Genomic DNA, 12,845 nt, shown 5'->3' on the forward strand with positions numbered 1-12,845 from the left:
CCTCAGTGCTGGTGCACTACATCCTCCTCCTGTAGGGATGCTGCATTGACTGATGCTTCTTGGATGTGTTGGCAAAGGTGGCAGTAAGATGGAATACCATCGTTGGGATTTTCCTTGTCCCTGCTCACTAATTACATTGTCTCTGAAGTCTTTAGAAATTGTGCTTCTTTTGGCTGGGTTAGCATTAATTATCTTCACAGTAGCTGTTATGGGGATAGGTTTTGAATTTATGTTGAAAATATGGAGACCAAAATACAGTGTTGATAATATGGAGATATTTTTCTTATTGCTAAGTGGTGCTTGTACAGACCCACGGTCTTTTTTGCTTCTCACCCTACCCCACCAGGGCGGGAGCTAGGGGTGCATAAGGTATTGGAGGGGATTCACAGCCAGGACAGCTGACCCCACCGGACCCAAGAGATATTCTGGACTATAAGACATCATGCTTAGTATATAAAGCGGGGGGAAGAAGGAGCAAGGATTTGGCATTTGTCGAGGTACCTCGTCCACAGGGGAGGGTCGGGCTCCCCCCGCCAAAGGAGCGGGACCCCCGCGACCCGCGGGCCCAGGGCGGGGCGGGCGCCGCGTGCAACTCAAATTGCCTTGCGACCCCTCAGCCAATGGCCGGAGCACCTTCCCGCTGCCAGCCAATAGGAGCGCGGCACTCTCCGCCGCCAGCCAATAGGCGCGGCGGGCGGGGGAGCATGGAGTAACGCTCGGAGCGGTGGCGATGGCCCCGGAACGCCGTGACCGCTCGCTCCCCGCCGGTACCGAGGGTCTTCCCCGGGTTTTCCTGCAGAGCCTGCGGACTCTTTTCGATATCCTGGATGACCGGCGGCGGGGCTACGTGCACCTACGGGAGATCGAGTCGCGCTGGCGGGGAGCGGAAGCCCAGGAGATGCCCGCCGGGGTGATGGAGGGGTTGCGGCAGGCGGCGCCGGCCAGCGGGTACCTCACCTTCGAGAGGTTCGTACTGGGGCTGCGGGCGGCCCTGCCTGAGACTGAGCCGCCGGTGGAGGGTGGCAGCGGCGGACGGCGGAGCGTGGAGAAGCCGCCAAGCCCTCGCTGTTCCGAGGAGCGGCGGGGGAAGAGCGCCGGACAGCGGGAACCGGGGCACGGCCAGCCCCGAGGCCGCAGTGAGTGGCGGGACTGGGCTGGGGGCTTCGGACTCGCGGGGGTGATGGCAGCGCCAGGGCTAGAGACTGGCGCTCGGAGGTCGGGATGGGATCCCGCGACTCGCCCCGCTCCCCTGTGCCCTCCTCTGGGCTCAGAGCCAGCGGTTCCCGCAGGGCCGGTGTAAAACTCCCCCAAAGTTACTGTTAGTATTGACTGGTTTGGCTTCGCTGAACTCCGATTCCGGTGTGAATATCCCAGCGCCGCCGCTCGCGCAGGGCTGTGCTTCCCTCGAGATGCGCTGGGCTATTTATAGCGCTGACAGGAGGAATTAAGGGCTTTGCCGTAATGTGTCCGTGGTTGTCCCCTGGCGTAGAGTCTGTCCTGACCTTCTCTGGGGGTGGATGGCACAGCTGGGCGTCTCGGAGAATGGTTGGGTCCTGGAGACCCCCAAAGCTGAGCAGCTTCGCTGGGGTGAAGCTGTGGTCACGGAGCATCCGTCTGCTCGGTGGGCTCTGCGCTAGGCTGGCTCTCAGGAATGATTCCTTCACAATGTCATGCATGGTTTAGACAAAAAATGCAAAACGTGATCCAGCTTTTTGGTTTGGATCATTTTCCAGCACTATTCCCAATAACAAATGATTAATCAATGAATAAATGGGAGAGGAGGACCAGGGCAACGTGCTCTGCTGTCCTAGGCTCTGTCCACAGAGCTCGCCTGTACATCCCTGTGGACTCTGCCCTTTCCACGGGTTCTGGGCTCCCTATGCTGGCTCTGCCAGAGCCATCCAGGGTGGTACACTGACCCTAGCATGAGGGAGACTGTTTCACTGGCATCTTGATTTGTTGCTAGTCAGTAGAAGATATTACAAGGAAACCAGGCTTCTGGGCTTATCTGGGTAGGTAATAATTCTTTATCTAGGTTTGTGAAGTGCTTTGAGATCAGAGGAGACCAAAGTCTATGTGCAGAGCTGGTACATGTTATTGCACCACCTGAGTGCAACGACTTCCTTCACCTTGGGAAGGTCAGGCTGGTTTGCCTTCCCTTCCCAACCCAGTCCCTTCTGCTGGGTGGAGAAGAAGCTTTTAGCTGTGACTGAGGTTCTCTGCTTTCCATTTTTGCCTCCAGACTAACCCCTGGAGCTACATCTAAGGGAATATTATTAAGCAGACCAACTTGTCTATCATCAGGAGTGTAAATCTGGAAAAACCTGAAAAAATCCTGCTTGGTGAATAGACAGCAGGTTGAAAGCTCTGCCCTGGGAAGGAGCAAGCAGATGACTGCAGCAGCTTTCTACTTGCTGAGGATCTTTCCATTACAGGGTGATGTTCCATAACTGTCCAGAGCCTGCGGGCAGGGTTAGTGCCTCAGCCCTTGCTGCCAGCATCCCACACTGCAGGGCTGTATTTTGGCAAGAGGCCTGAGTTTCAGGTTCATTCAGCAGCTTAGAAAATGGTACAACTCAGTTACTCCATCTCTTTTAGCTCTAGATCCTTCCCAACTGCCCAGTGCACCCCTCCACAGGTGGTTTCCCAGGGTGCAGTTGAACAGGTGGATGTTCTCAGCTGGCTGCAAGGGAGTTGGGCAGTGCTGTGGCAGGATATGGCTCCATCCCTGCTGTGGAGATGTGTGGTGGGTGCTGGGAGCTGCCTGTGGCTCCAGGAAGACCTGTCTCCACTAAGATTATATCATTTGGGTGTGATGCTACTCTGAGCCTCCTGCTGCACGTGGTGGCTTCTGTAAGACTCCAACCAAGTAGAGTGAGATGATGTATCAGTGCTTGTAAGCTGCAGTGAGTGGGAGGAAATGGAGGAAATGCTCCCTGCCTGTGTTTTGGGGGAAGAGGGTGCTCACAGAGTGCCTCCCCAGCTCTGCTTTAGGTCTGAGGAGCATTTACACATGTCAGAGGTGATTTGGATGTGACTCATGGCAAAATGGCAGAGGTTGGGGTCAGGTGGTTCTCCTGGCATGTCCAGGGGTGCAGTGAGCCAGTGGGACAACAATTCTGTTCCCTCTCCCACACTAACCTCTGCTAGCGTGTGGGCAGAAGTGCTTCTGAGGTCCCTGCTTAAGTCAGCTTCCAGCTTCTCCTCAGCCCAGCCGTGCTGGTGCAGTCTGCGAGCTGCTGCTTAGCACCCCATGGTCCCTGGGGAGCCAAGAGCACCCACTGGATGCAAGGATACTGAGGTGGATATTGGAGAAGTCACAGGGCAGGGAAGTCACCATAATGATGTCCCTATGTTATGGTGCTGGGTGTCTTTGTCACAGCAGTGTCTGAACACATCGCTCTTGGGGGTCTTTACCCCAGTAGTTCCCCTGTGAGCTGGGACCTGGAGAGGTCAAGGCACAGAGCTGAAAGAGCCCAGGCCCTGGGCACTGGCTCCTCCCCAGCACAGTGCTTTCCCTTGCTCCAGGGGTGGCTTGGCTCTAGCAGCTGGAGAGCTATTGTTGGCCCTAGCTGGAGGGAGGAGATGGTTTGTAGGGGCTTCTCTGAGCCATTGCCAAGGATACTTGTGGAGAAGTGTAAAACAACCATGAAGTGTCTGCTTGCCCTGGGCAGAGTGGGTCCCAGAGGGAGGAAGGAGCCTGTTCATTATGACATGGCAGGATGTCTTCCACCTCTGGTGATCTGATCCTGTTCTTTCCCTAAGAACAACTATCACAGCTCATTAGCAGGAGTCCTGTTTTAACCACTAGCTTGTCAGCTCGGATGTGCAGAGCTCAGTTGGTTGACCAGGAGCTCCTGCTTATCATGAGTGCAGCTCAGCTCAACACAGCACTTCTAGGTAACTGCAGCAAAAAGTGTTTTAACATGTGTTTGTCCTGCAGCTCCTACCAGAAGTGCTCCTGGCTTTGCCTTGGGATTCTGACTGTTGACAGTATCCTAGGCTTTGGGGCTGTTCCTCAGCTTTTTGAGCAGGACATACTACAGGTCTGCTAGGACAATGTGTGTGGTCACACTAGTCTTGCTGGGTTCCTCCCTCCTTTGAAACCAAAGGGAGCTGGCAAAGCAGATGGATGGGTGATATCAAAGACTTGTGTTCACTGAAGTGCCAGAGTACTTGCTGGGAGATGGAGTGAAATACTGTGATGGACCAGAAGAAGGACTTTGCCCATGACATGGTGACTTCTTTCCCCAATGACACAAAGTGACAAACTGAGGTGTCACATTGCCTGCACTCCCGAGCCCATCTCCTGTCCCTGAACCAGTGTGACTGTGGCAGCAGAGGCAGCCCTGGTGCAGGGCTCCCACACCTTGTACCTTCAAGATGAAGTGTGGCTCCTGTGGCCATGGCTGCCCTCTCCTGCCTGATATCCTTCCTCTCTCATGTCCATGTGCTCAGCTGAGGAAGCTTGTGGAGCAGAGGGAAGAAATGTGCCAGCCCATATGGTGCTGCACACCCTGTCCTGGCATTCACAGCCCTTCATGTGCCTGCGGGTGCCTGGCAGACATGTGGGGAGCTGTCTTGGGAAGAGGGCGTTTCCCCATCTACCGGCTGCTCCCTGCTGCTCTTCTTGAAAAGCCGCATTTCGAAAGGAACTCTTGAGGAAACCTGTGTGCAGGGAGCAGGCAAGCTGTGGGACTGAGGGGATGGCATGAGAGAGGGTGTGCTGGGTACTTGGCTGGGGACTAGGGCAGGAAGGGAGGAGCACCAGGCTGCTCCAGACTTGCCTGGGGATGTGCTGCCTGCACCCCTGGCTGCCCTGATGCTGTGGTTTGGGATGGTGGGGGTCAGGGTTCTGCTCTACCAGCTCACCTAGCAGTGGATGTGAGCTAGCTTGGCTGTGACTGCAGGGCTGGGTTTCTGGTGAGGGTGGGCAGTGTGGGGCTTGTATGGCCTTCACTGCAGGTGCCCAGGGAATTCCTGCCCTGGCTGACGGGCAGGACGTGCCTGATCCAGCCTGGAACCTGCCAGTATGAACTTAATCTTCAAAAACAGGTTATGCATGGATTTGCATCAGCACCATGTGTTTTTAGTAGATTGGTCTTTTGCAGGATAGGATGTTGGGGATTTAATAAAATTTTGGAAAATCTACATCTGATTTACTTTATGGTTACATCATAGACATAGTGTCTGGGCTGAATATCCACATGGCCAAGTCCATCACCAAGCAAGGACTGCCTTCAGGAGAAGTTGGTTTCCTGGCAGAGCTGATGCCACCTGAGTGGAAGCAAGGTGTCCCATGAGGACATGTGAGAGCAGGCAATATCACTAATGGTTTAGTTGCCCCAGCTGGGACTGGACCAGTTTTGCCTGGAAACTGCTTGCTTTCTATAGAAGATGACTGAGATCTGTTGCTGCCTGGCGCAACTGAGTCAGTCATTCCTGACATCTGTTCTGCCTGGACAAAAACAGGAGCAGGCACTCAGGCTGGTGGTTTGCTCAGTCTCTCCCTGTTTGCAAGAGCACCCTGCAGATCATCTCACAGAAGTGGCTCTGGGGAGGATTTTGTTGAAAGTAGCTTGTGGCCTCATGCCTTCCTCTGTTCCAGGTGGTGATGCTAAGTCTGCTGGGCAACCCCAGGGAGACAGTGACCACCCAGGGGCTAGGGACACTCGGAGGCATCAGAGAGGCCGTGCAGAACACCGGAGACACACCATCACCAATGGCGTGGACTTCAGCATGGTAAGGGAGTGTTGTGGGCTCCCATGAAGAGGAAGGTGGGTTGCAGGGGTCCCTCATTGCTGATGCCATCTCTGGGCTTTGGCTTCCTCTCTGCCCACCCTGCACAAGTGAGTTGTGGGATGTCAGGCAAATCCTTATTATTTGGATATGAAGGTCTGTTGATGTATGTGAATGTGTATTATTTCCAAGGTGCTTTCTTGAATCGTGCCAAACAGGGAGGAGGTGGATCCTTCCCCCAGAATGGGGTCAGCCCACGAAGCCCATGTGCTGGCTGCTTTCCCCATGGGCAAGGTCTTGGGAAGAGGAAGATAAAGGTGGAGGTGTGGGAACAGATGGCTCTCTGGGCCTTAAGAGCACCCCAGCAAGGGTCAGTTATGCTTTGTGCTGGCAAGCAGTGGGGCCAAGCTATGCCCCCTCGCAGATGTTCCATGTAGATCAGGGTTCAAACATGCAGGTCCTCTTGGCTTCTGACAGACTTTTTGCAGCAAAGCAGAGAAATCCACACTGAATTTATCAAGGTAGCCCGGGATGGAGGAGTCTGCTCCCCTCTCTCCACCACTGAGTGGAGACATTTGGATCAAATTGCCTGGGTGAAGGGATCTCATTTGCTCCCACGTGGAATGGAGTTGCTGCCTGGGCATGTTGTCCACAGGCTCAAGCTATATTGTCCTGGGCAGAGAGCCAGGACCAAGCTTGCAGCATGAGTACTTGGTGGCACTGTCACCACTGTACTTTCACTCCTTGCACCCTGGTGTCACCCTGCAGGCCTCACCAGCGGTGCCCAGCCTGTCGCTGGCCTTGGGGGACACAACGTGCCCCAATGCCAGCCTGGGAAGGGGATGTTTGTGCAGGTATTTTGCTGGGCTTGCAGCCATGAGAGGGACCTCTGCTGGGAGGTGCTGATAAGAAGTGATAAATGTTGCTCTGTGTGTCTGGGTTTGAGGGCTCTGCTTCTTGGGTTTTTGGGGGCTGGGGAGAGAGGAAGGTCTCTGCTTCCCTTCCCTGTGTGTGCAACTCTCAGCTGGAGTACATCTCAAGGTCCCAAGCTCAAGGTGCTCTGTGAGGGGAGTGGTGGCCACCATGTCTGTCCCCAGTTCTGCCATAAGCACTCTTGCTCAGGGCTTGTGTTGCCCTGGTCTCTATTCCCCCAAGTTGTCATGTGGGCAGTGGGAGGGATGTTCCCTCCTTCCCTCTCTCCCTATATGTCACCAAGTGCTGCACTGCCTTTCTGTGCTTTTGATCCCAGAGAAAGGGTGTCTCAGCCTTCCCTGACACCCTGAGCACAGCCTTTAGGAACTGGTGCCATTTCCAAGCCTACAGAGACAGCTGGAACAGGTTTGGGTCCAGCAAGAACTGAATCTTTGTACTGTCACCTCCCTTACCCCTCTCTGCCCCATTGTTGGGCTCCCAAGGGACAAGGAACTCTGTCATTAGACTACTTTGCCTAAAGCCCTTGAGGAATGGGAGTACTGGTGTCCATCCTGCATCCCAAAGTGCACCAGGCCTGGTTCCTCCTGAGCAGGGAGCAGAGCTGTGGAGGCTGTGCTGCAGCCCCAGGACCCTTTGCACCCTCTCATCTAGTGCTCACTTGCTCAGCTGCTGTTTTTCCAGCCAGTCCCTCATCTGTCAGCCTTATTTTCCCATGGTCACAAGGGTGGCTGGGATGAGACCTTCCCTGAGAGGTGGAGCACTGTCATTTGTAAGCAGCCCAGGGCACAGCTCTTTCCCCTCCCCTTTACCAGCCACCAAGCACCAGCCAAGTCCAGTGCTTTGTCTTTCTCCTGTACCAAGTGTCTTGTCCTGGCGAGATGCTGCCTGTCCCACACTGGGCAGGGCTGGCAGTGTCGCTCTGCTCTGTGGGATGCTCCCTCTTCCTCTGGTCTCTGTGCTGGCCAGCAAACTCTGTGGGAGGAGGGCAGGACAGGCAGCAGTGGGCTGCACCCCAAGCTGGATGGGGGTCCTTGCCACATACAGCACCTTCTTCATGCCCCTCAGCAACAGCACCAAGGCTGTGCACTTCTTCCTCTGGGTATGTCCCTTTGGGCCATTGGAGAAGGGTGCGGAGGGAGTTGTTGTGTTGCAAAATACATTTCCAGGAGCAGCAGGAGCAAGAGCAGCCCCAGTGTAATGGGTGGCAGGTATGGGATGCAGAGAGGCTTTGGGGCTGGCAGTGGGGACGTGGAAATGCTGATGGCCTGAAGAAGGTCTTGGTATGGTGCCACTTGTCCGCAGGGTTCTGTTCAGGGTCACTTCTGAGCTGCACCACTCCTGATGCTCTCCAATGGAGGAGGTTCTGGTGCATCCAGCATTTTCTGGGTGACCAAAGTCTCTGGTGCCTGTGTATCCCAGGCTGTGCTGTGGGTGAAGGCCAGGCTGTGTTGTGGCAAAGAAGGCAGAGGCAGCAAGGCAGGAAGTTCCCCATGCCCTTGGGATCCGGGGGAGTAGCTTTGTATTGAAAGGAAAAGGGCTGTGGAGTCACAGGGTGAGGGTGATGAATGGGTCACTGCATCAGTTGCTCTGTTTCCCAGGGATGTCCCCTCATCCCTCTCCACCTCTCTGATTGCCACTGCTAGTGTGGTGCCAAGGGGCAGCAGAGCAGAAGGTGACAGTGGAATGAGGACCGTGAATCCCCTGTGGATGTGGGTGAAGCCCCCTGCTCTGAAGCAGCCTTGGGTCCTGCTTGGCCTATTCCAAGGGGTTGCTCTGGAGACCAAAGCCCCAGGCACCCTCATAGCAGCTCTCTGGGCACAGCAAGGCCCCCACTGCTCTCCAGGTGATGCTGCTGCTGGAACCTGAGCAACTGGCAGAGATCTTCTGCAGAGAAGTGTGGTGTGCTATGCTCTGCTCAGTTTCATGTGCCTCCAGGGATGAGGCAAACTGGGAAACAGGGCTGCAGTTTTCCCCTGACTTCCAGCCTGCGCACTGAGCTAGACTCTTCAGTGCTAACCAAAATCCAAGTGTGTCTGTTCTGGGGCTGACACTCACACCCCAAAGGGAGCTGGGGGCAGCTGTAGGCACTGTTCCAGGGCTGCTCCCTGGTGAAGAAATCCATACCTGCAATGGTGAGCAGGAGGGTAGAGGTGACCCAAGTGCCCTTTTCTTCCAAAAATCTTCCTCCAAAGCAGCATCAGGCAGCAGTCATTATCCTGCTTCTCTTCAGCTTTTCTTGGGGAAAGGGGCTGAGACCCTTACCTTTATCCACATCCCTCACACCTCATGATGAAACCAACTCCTGGGACTTGACAAAGCTTTGGTGGGGAGTGGGTGACATCTGTGTGCTCTGTCCTGCAGCTGAAGTACATGAAGGAGCTGGAACAGGAGAAGGATTTCCTGTTGCAGGGCCTGGAGCTTATAGACCAGGCTCGAGAGTGGTACCACCAGCACATCCAGCTCATGCAGGAGCACCAGCGGCTCCTGGGGAAGAGGAGAACCAGTGCTGTGAGTCTGGGGCTTCTTCTGGCTACGTGTGGGTTTGGAGAACAGGGCTGGGAGGTGGCTGGACCTGGAGCTGACCGTGTGGTAACCTCCAGCCTCTTCTTCCTCCCCATGCTGCAGGATTTCCCTGAAGGTGGCCAGAGCCACCTGGGGCGCCTGGTCCCCAAGCTGCAGGAGTTGAACCGCTGCCTGGGTGACCTTCTTTCCACTGCCAGCAAGGTGAGAACAGCACATCAGCAGCTTGAGGTTGTTTGTGTGATCTTAGGATTCATCCTGTCCTTCCCATGTTGGTGGCTGGGCTGACATTGGAGCTGCCAGAGTTTCCCCCAGCTCTGGGAAGGTGATGGAGGACAGCCCAAGAGTACAGCACAGCTGGTCCTGAAGTGGGCTGGAGGATGTTTTGGGAGGCCTAAAGGAGATCCCTAAAAAGGTACAGCCATTGTCAAGGTGCTGAGTTAGCCAATTTAGAGCAGACTGTCCTGCTGGGCAGAAGCTGGGGGTGCAGCCCACTGCTACCTGTCCTGCCAGGCACGCTGACAGGAATGCTTCTCCATTCTGCCCCATTCACAGGGCTGGAGACCCTGTGATGGCCTGTGCTGGGATTTTAATCCTCTGCTGGGCTTCTCTCAGTTCTTTGTGTGCCATAGAAACATCTCACCTTGAAGAAAACCTGGGAAGGGCCACAGGGTAGAAGGCTCAGTGTCTTATGCCTTCATCTTCTCTACAGACAGCAAACCCCTCCTCAGCACTGAGCAGACTGGTCCCTGTGACACCCCTAGCCTCCACAGGCTCCCAGCAAGCCATCAACATGCTGAAGGAGCAGAATCGTCTCCTCACCAAGGTGAGTGGGGGTAGGGGTGGAGGAGATGCCCTTGAGAGTGCTGGGAAAGGAAGGGGATGGGATGGGACTGGGGAAGGCATGACAAGCAGTGTTCAGGAACAGGGAAGTGTTCCTTCAGCTTGGCCAGACTTGGTCATCCCAGAGAAGGGGGTGTGGGCTGCATGTGGAGGCCCTCTGGCACACAGCTGTGCCCAGCTGTCTCAAACTGTTTGCTGGGTGAGTCAGTGGCAGGGATGGGGCATTCCTGCCAGAGGGAAAAGACTATGACAAATGGAGGTCACAAGAGAGTGCAGCGGCTGCAGCTGGGGGCTGTCAGGGAAGAGATAGTCTGCCATCTCAGGCCAGGCCAGGCTCAGTGCTGTTTTCTGTCCCAGCATGTGGCCACAAAAATGCTCTGGGGGCTGGAGTCCCTCTGCTCTGGAGCCAGGCTGGGACAGCTGGGGGTGTTCACCAGGAGAAGAAAAGAGCAGGGAGACCTCAGATTCCCTTCCAGGGCCTAAAGTGCCTCTATGAGAGCTGGAGAGGTACTTTGAATAAGGCCCTGGAGGGACAGGGCAAGGGGGAATGGCTTCCTACTGCCAGAGGGCAGGGTTAGATGGGATAGTGGGAAGAAATTGTTCCCTGTGAGAGTGGTGAGGCCCTGGCACAGGGTGCCCAGAGAAGCTGCCCCATCCCTGGAAGTGTTCAAGAACAGGTTGGACAGGTCTTGGAGCGACTGGCTCTAGTGGAAGGTGTTTCTGCCCCTGGTTAGGGGCTGGGATGAGATGGGCTTTAATGTCCTCCTACCTAAAGCCTGTGATTCTGTGGTTCTATGAAATTTTACCAGCCACACAACCAGTTGCCAGCAGTTTCCTCCCCTAACAAGCATTTTCCTCCCCTGTCTTGTGCAGGAGGTGACTGACAAGAGCGAGCGCATCACCCAGTTGGAGCAGGAGAAATCTGCCCTGATCAAGCAGCTCTTTGAGGCTCGTGCCCACAACAACCATGAGATGAGCCAGCTGGATTCCACCTTCATCTAGCATATGCCTTCCCTGCCCCATCCCCAAACTTACCTGGGGGTTTCAAGGGACTCTTGCCCCAAACTCATCACACCTGCTGCTCCAGGTGATGTGTCTCAAGGTCTGGGGCTGCTGGTGGCATCTCTGTGTGAGGAAGCCAGGACCCCTCTTGGGGAGCATCCCTGCCCTGCTGATGGCTTATCAGCCAGGCTGCTCTCAAGCTGCTCCTTTCCTGTCTCTAAGTGGGCTGCAGGGATGCTGTCCTCAGCCCTGTGACCCCCAGCAGGCAGGAGACAAGGCTGCTGTCTGTGCTGCCTGTGTGGGGTGAGCTATTGTGCCCCTGCTGACTTAAGCTGGATTTTGGGTGCTCTTGGGAAAAAGTGATGTATCTTCAACACTCTAGCCAGCTTCTCTAGACAAGCCTGGCTCTTAGAACGTGCTGGCTCCTGCTTGTCTTGCTGTTGGAAGACAAGATTGGAAATCCAAGGAGGCATGCCTGGCCCCTCTTTGCTGCCCATGTTCTGCCTGCCAGAGGCACTGTCCTGGCCCTGTAGTGCCCAAACTGGTGGTCCTCATGGCAACCACTCTGTCGTGTTTGTGGTAGTGATACCATAGTTGCTGTTTACATGTCTGTAGGCTCCTATAGGGAATGAGCCATAGACCCAACCAGAGATACATCTCTGAGCTGCTATTTTGGGCTGTTGACAAGTTGAGACAGACACCTCACTCTTTACTTGGCTTGACCTGGCAAATACTTCCTGATGTCTGCCAGGATTAGATTATTTTCATCATGATTGTGAAAGGAGAAGTGATGTTCCATAGCCTGAGGATGCTCACGTCAGCCTGACCTCACAGAGGGTCTTTAGAACTTGGTTTTGTATTTAACTGAGTGTGATACAGAGGAGAAGCTGACAGGCTCTTCTCTGTGCACATCTCCACATGGAGAAATGGCAGCTCTGCCTCACGTGTTTGTGGAGGCTGCTGTCAGGATGACATTCTGACTGTGAGCTGCACTCCTCTGCAGGTGTCTTGAGGGGTGGTGGTGGTTCAAGACGGGTCCTATTAGATGGCACATCTCAGGACTCCTTCTGCTTCCCACCCAGCTCAGTGATGGTGCTTGAGCTGAATGACATTTGACTGTGGCTTGGTACTTGGTATCCATGGTACTTTCACTGGAGATCCCATTTAGCACAGCCCGGCCCTCTGTATCCCCAAGGCTAGGACCTTTCTCTCTGATGTTGTTTCATGGTCTGACTCTCCAGGCATGATGCTGTGGCACTGAGCTGAGCTGGGCAGTGCTGGTTTTGCCCTGAGCTGACACATGCAGGCCAATTCTGTTCTCACTTCTGTTCTCATCTGTCAGGACTTTCTGTCCCATGCAGCTGTTTTCTTTGAGACTGATCCTGAGCTAAAGCTCTCTGCAAGTCATGAATCCCTGCTCTGCCCTGTGCCTGCAGCTGGAGTGGGGATCAGCAGAATACCAGGGAGATGGTGGAGGAGGAGCAGCAAGGCCATGGCTAGTCATGTCCCCTGTCTGCAGAAGTTGGTTGTTAGTTGTCCCCTAGGCATCAGTGCCTGCCATCCTTTTTGTGATGCCCCCTCTAGTGTCCAGTGCCTGTTTGCCTAAGGTTAATTAGAGCTGACCCTTTTTATGAGGGTGACCTGTCTGCAGGGATAATAAAGTGGGATGACTTATTTAATTTATCCTTCTGTCTCTCCCTAAATGACCCCATCTACTGCTGCCAGCCCTGAAGTCCCTGACTGTCCTGTCTCTCAGAATGCAGGGGGAGCTGAAGCTGTAATCTGGTGAGCAAACAAAGAGCCCGGGG

At 54.8% G+C, this 12,845-nt stretch overlaps 1 protein-coding gene across 1 annotated transcript; it reads left to right on the forward strand.

Annotated features, from left to right (window-relative positions):
• The first annotated feature begins 597 nt into the window (after positions 1 to 597).
• Positions 598 to 12,716, forward strand: SAPCD2 (suppressor APC domain containing 2). The gene is made up of 6 exons (XM_038156015.1): positions 598 to 1,136; positions 5,609 to 5,742; positions 9,034 to 9,180; positions 9,298 to 9,396; positions 9,905 to 10,018; positions 10,909 to 12,716. The coding sequence occupies exons 1-6, from the start codon at positions 731 to 733 to the stop codon at positions 11,035 to 11,037; spliced, it is 1,029 nt and encodes a 342-aa protein (XP_038011943.1). The 5' UTR covers positions 598 to 730; the 3' UTR covers positions 11,038 to 12,716.
• The last annotated feature ends 129 nt before the right edge of the window (positions 12,717 to 12,845 follow it).

Source organism: Motacilla alba, chromosome 17, assembly GCF_015832195.1.
Source record: "Motacilla alba alba isolate MOTALB_02 chromosome 17, Motacilla_alba_V1.0_pri, whole genome shotgun sequence".
NCBI classification, from domain to species: Eukaryota; Metazoa; Chordata; class Aves; order Passeriformes; family Motacillidae; genus Motacilla; species Motacilla alba.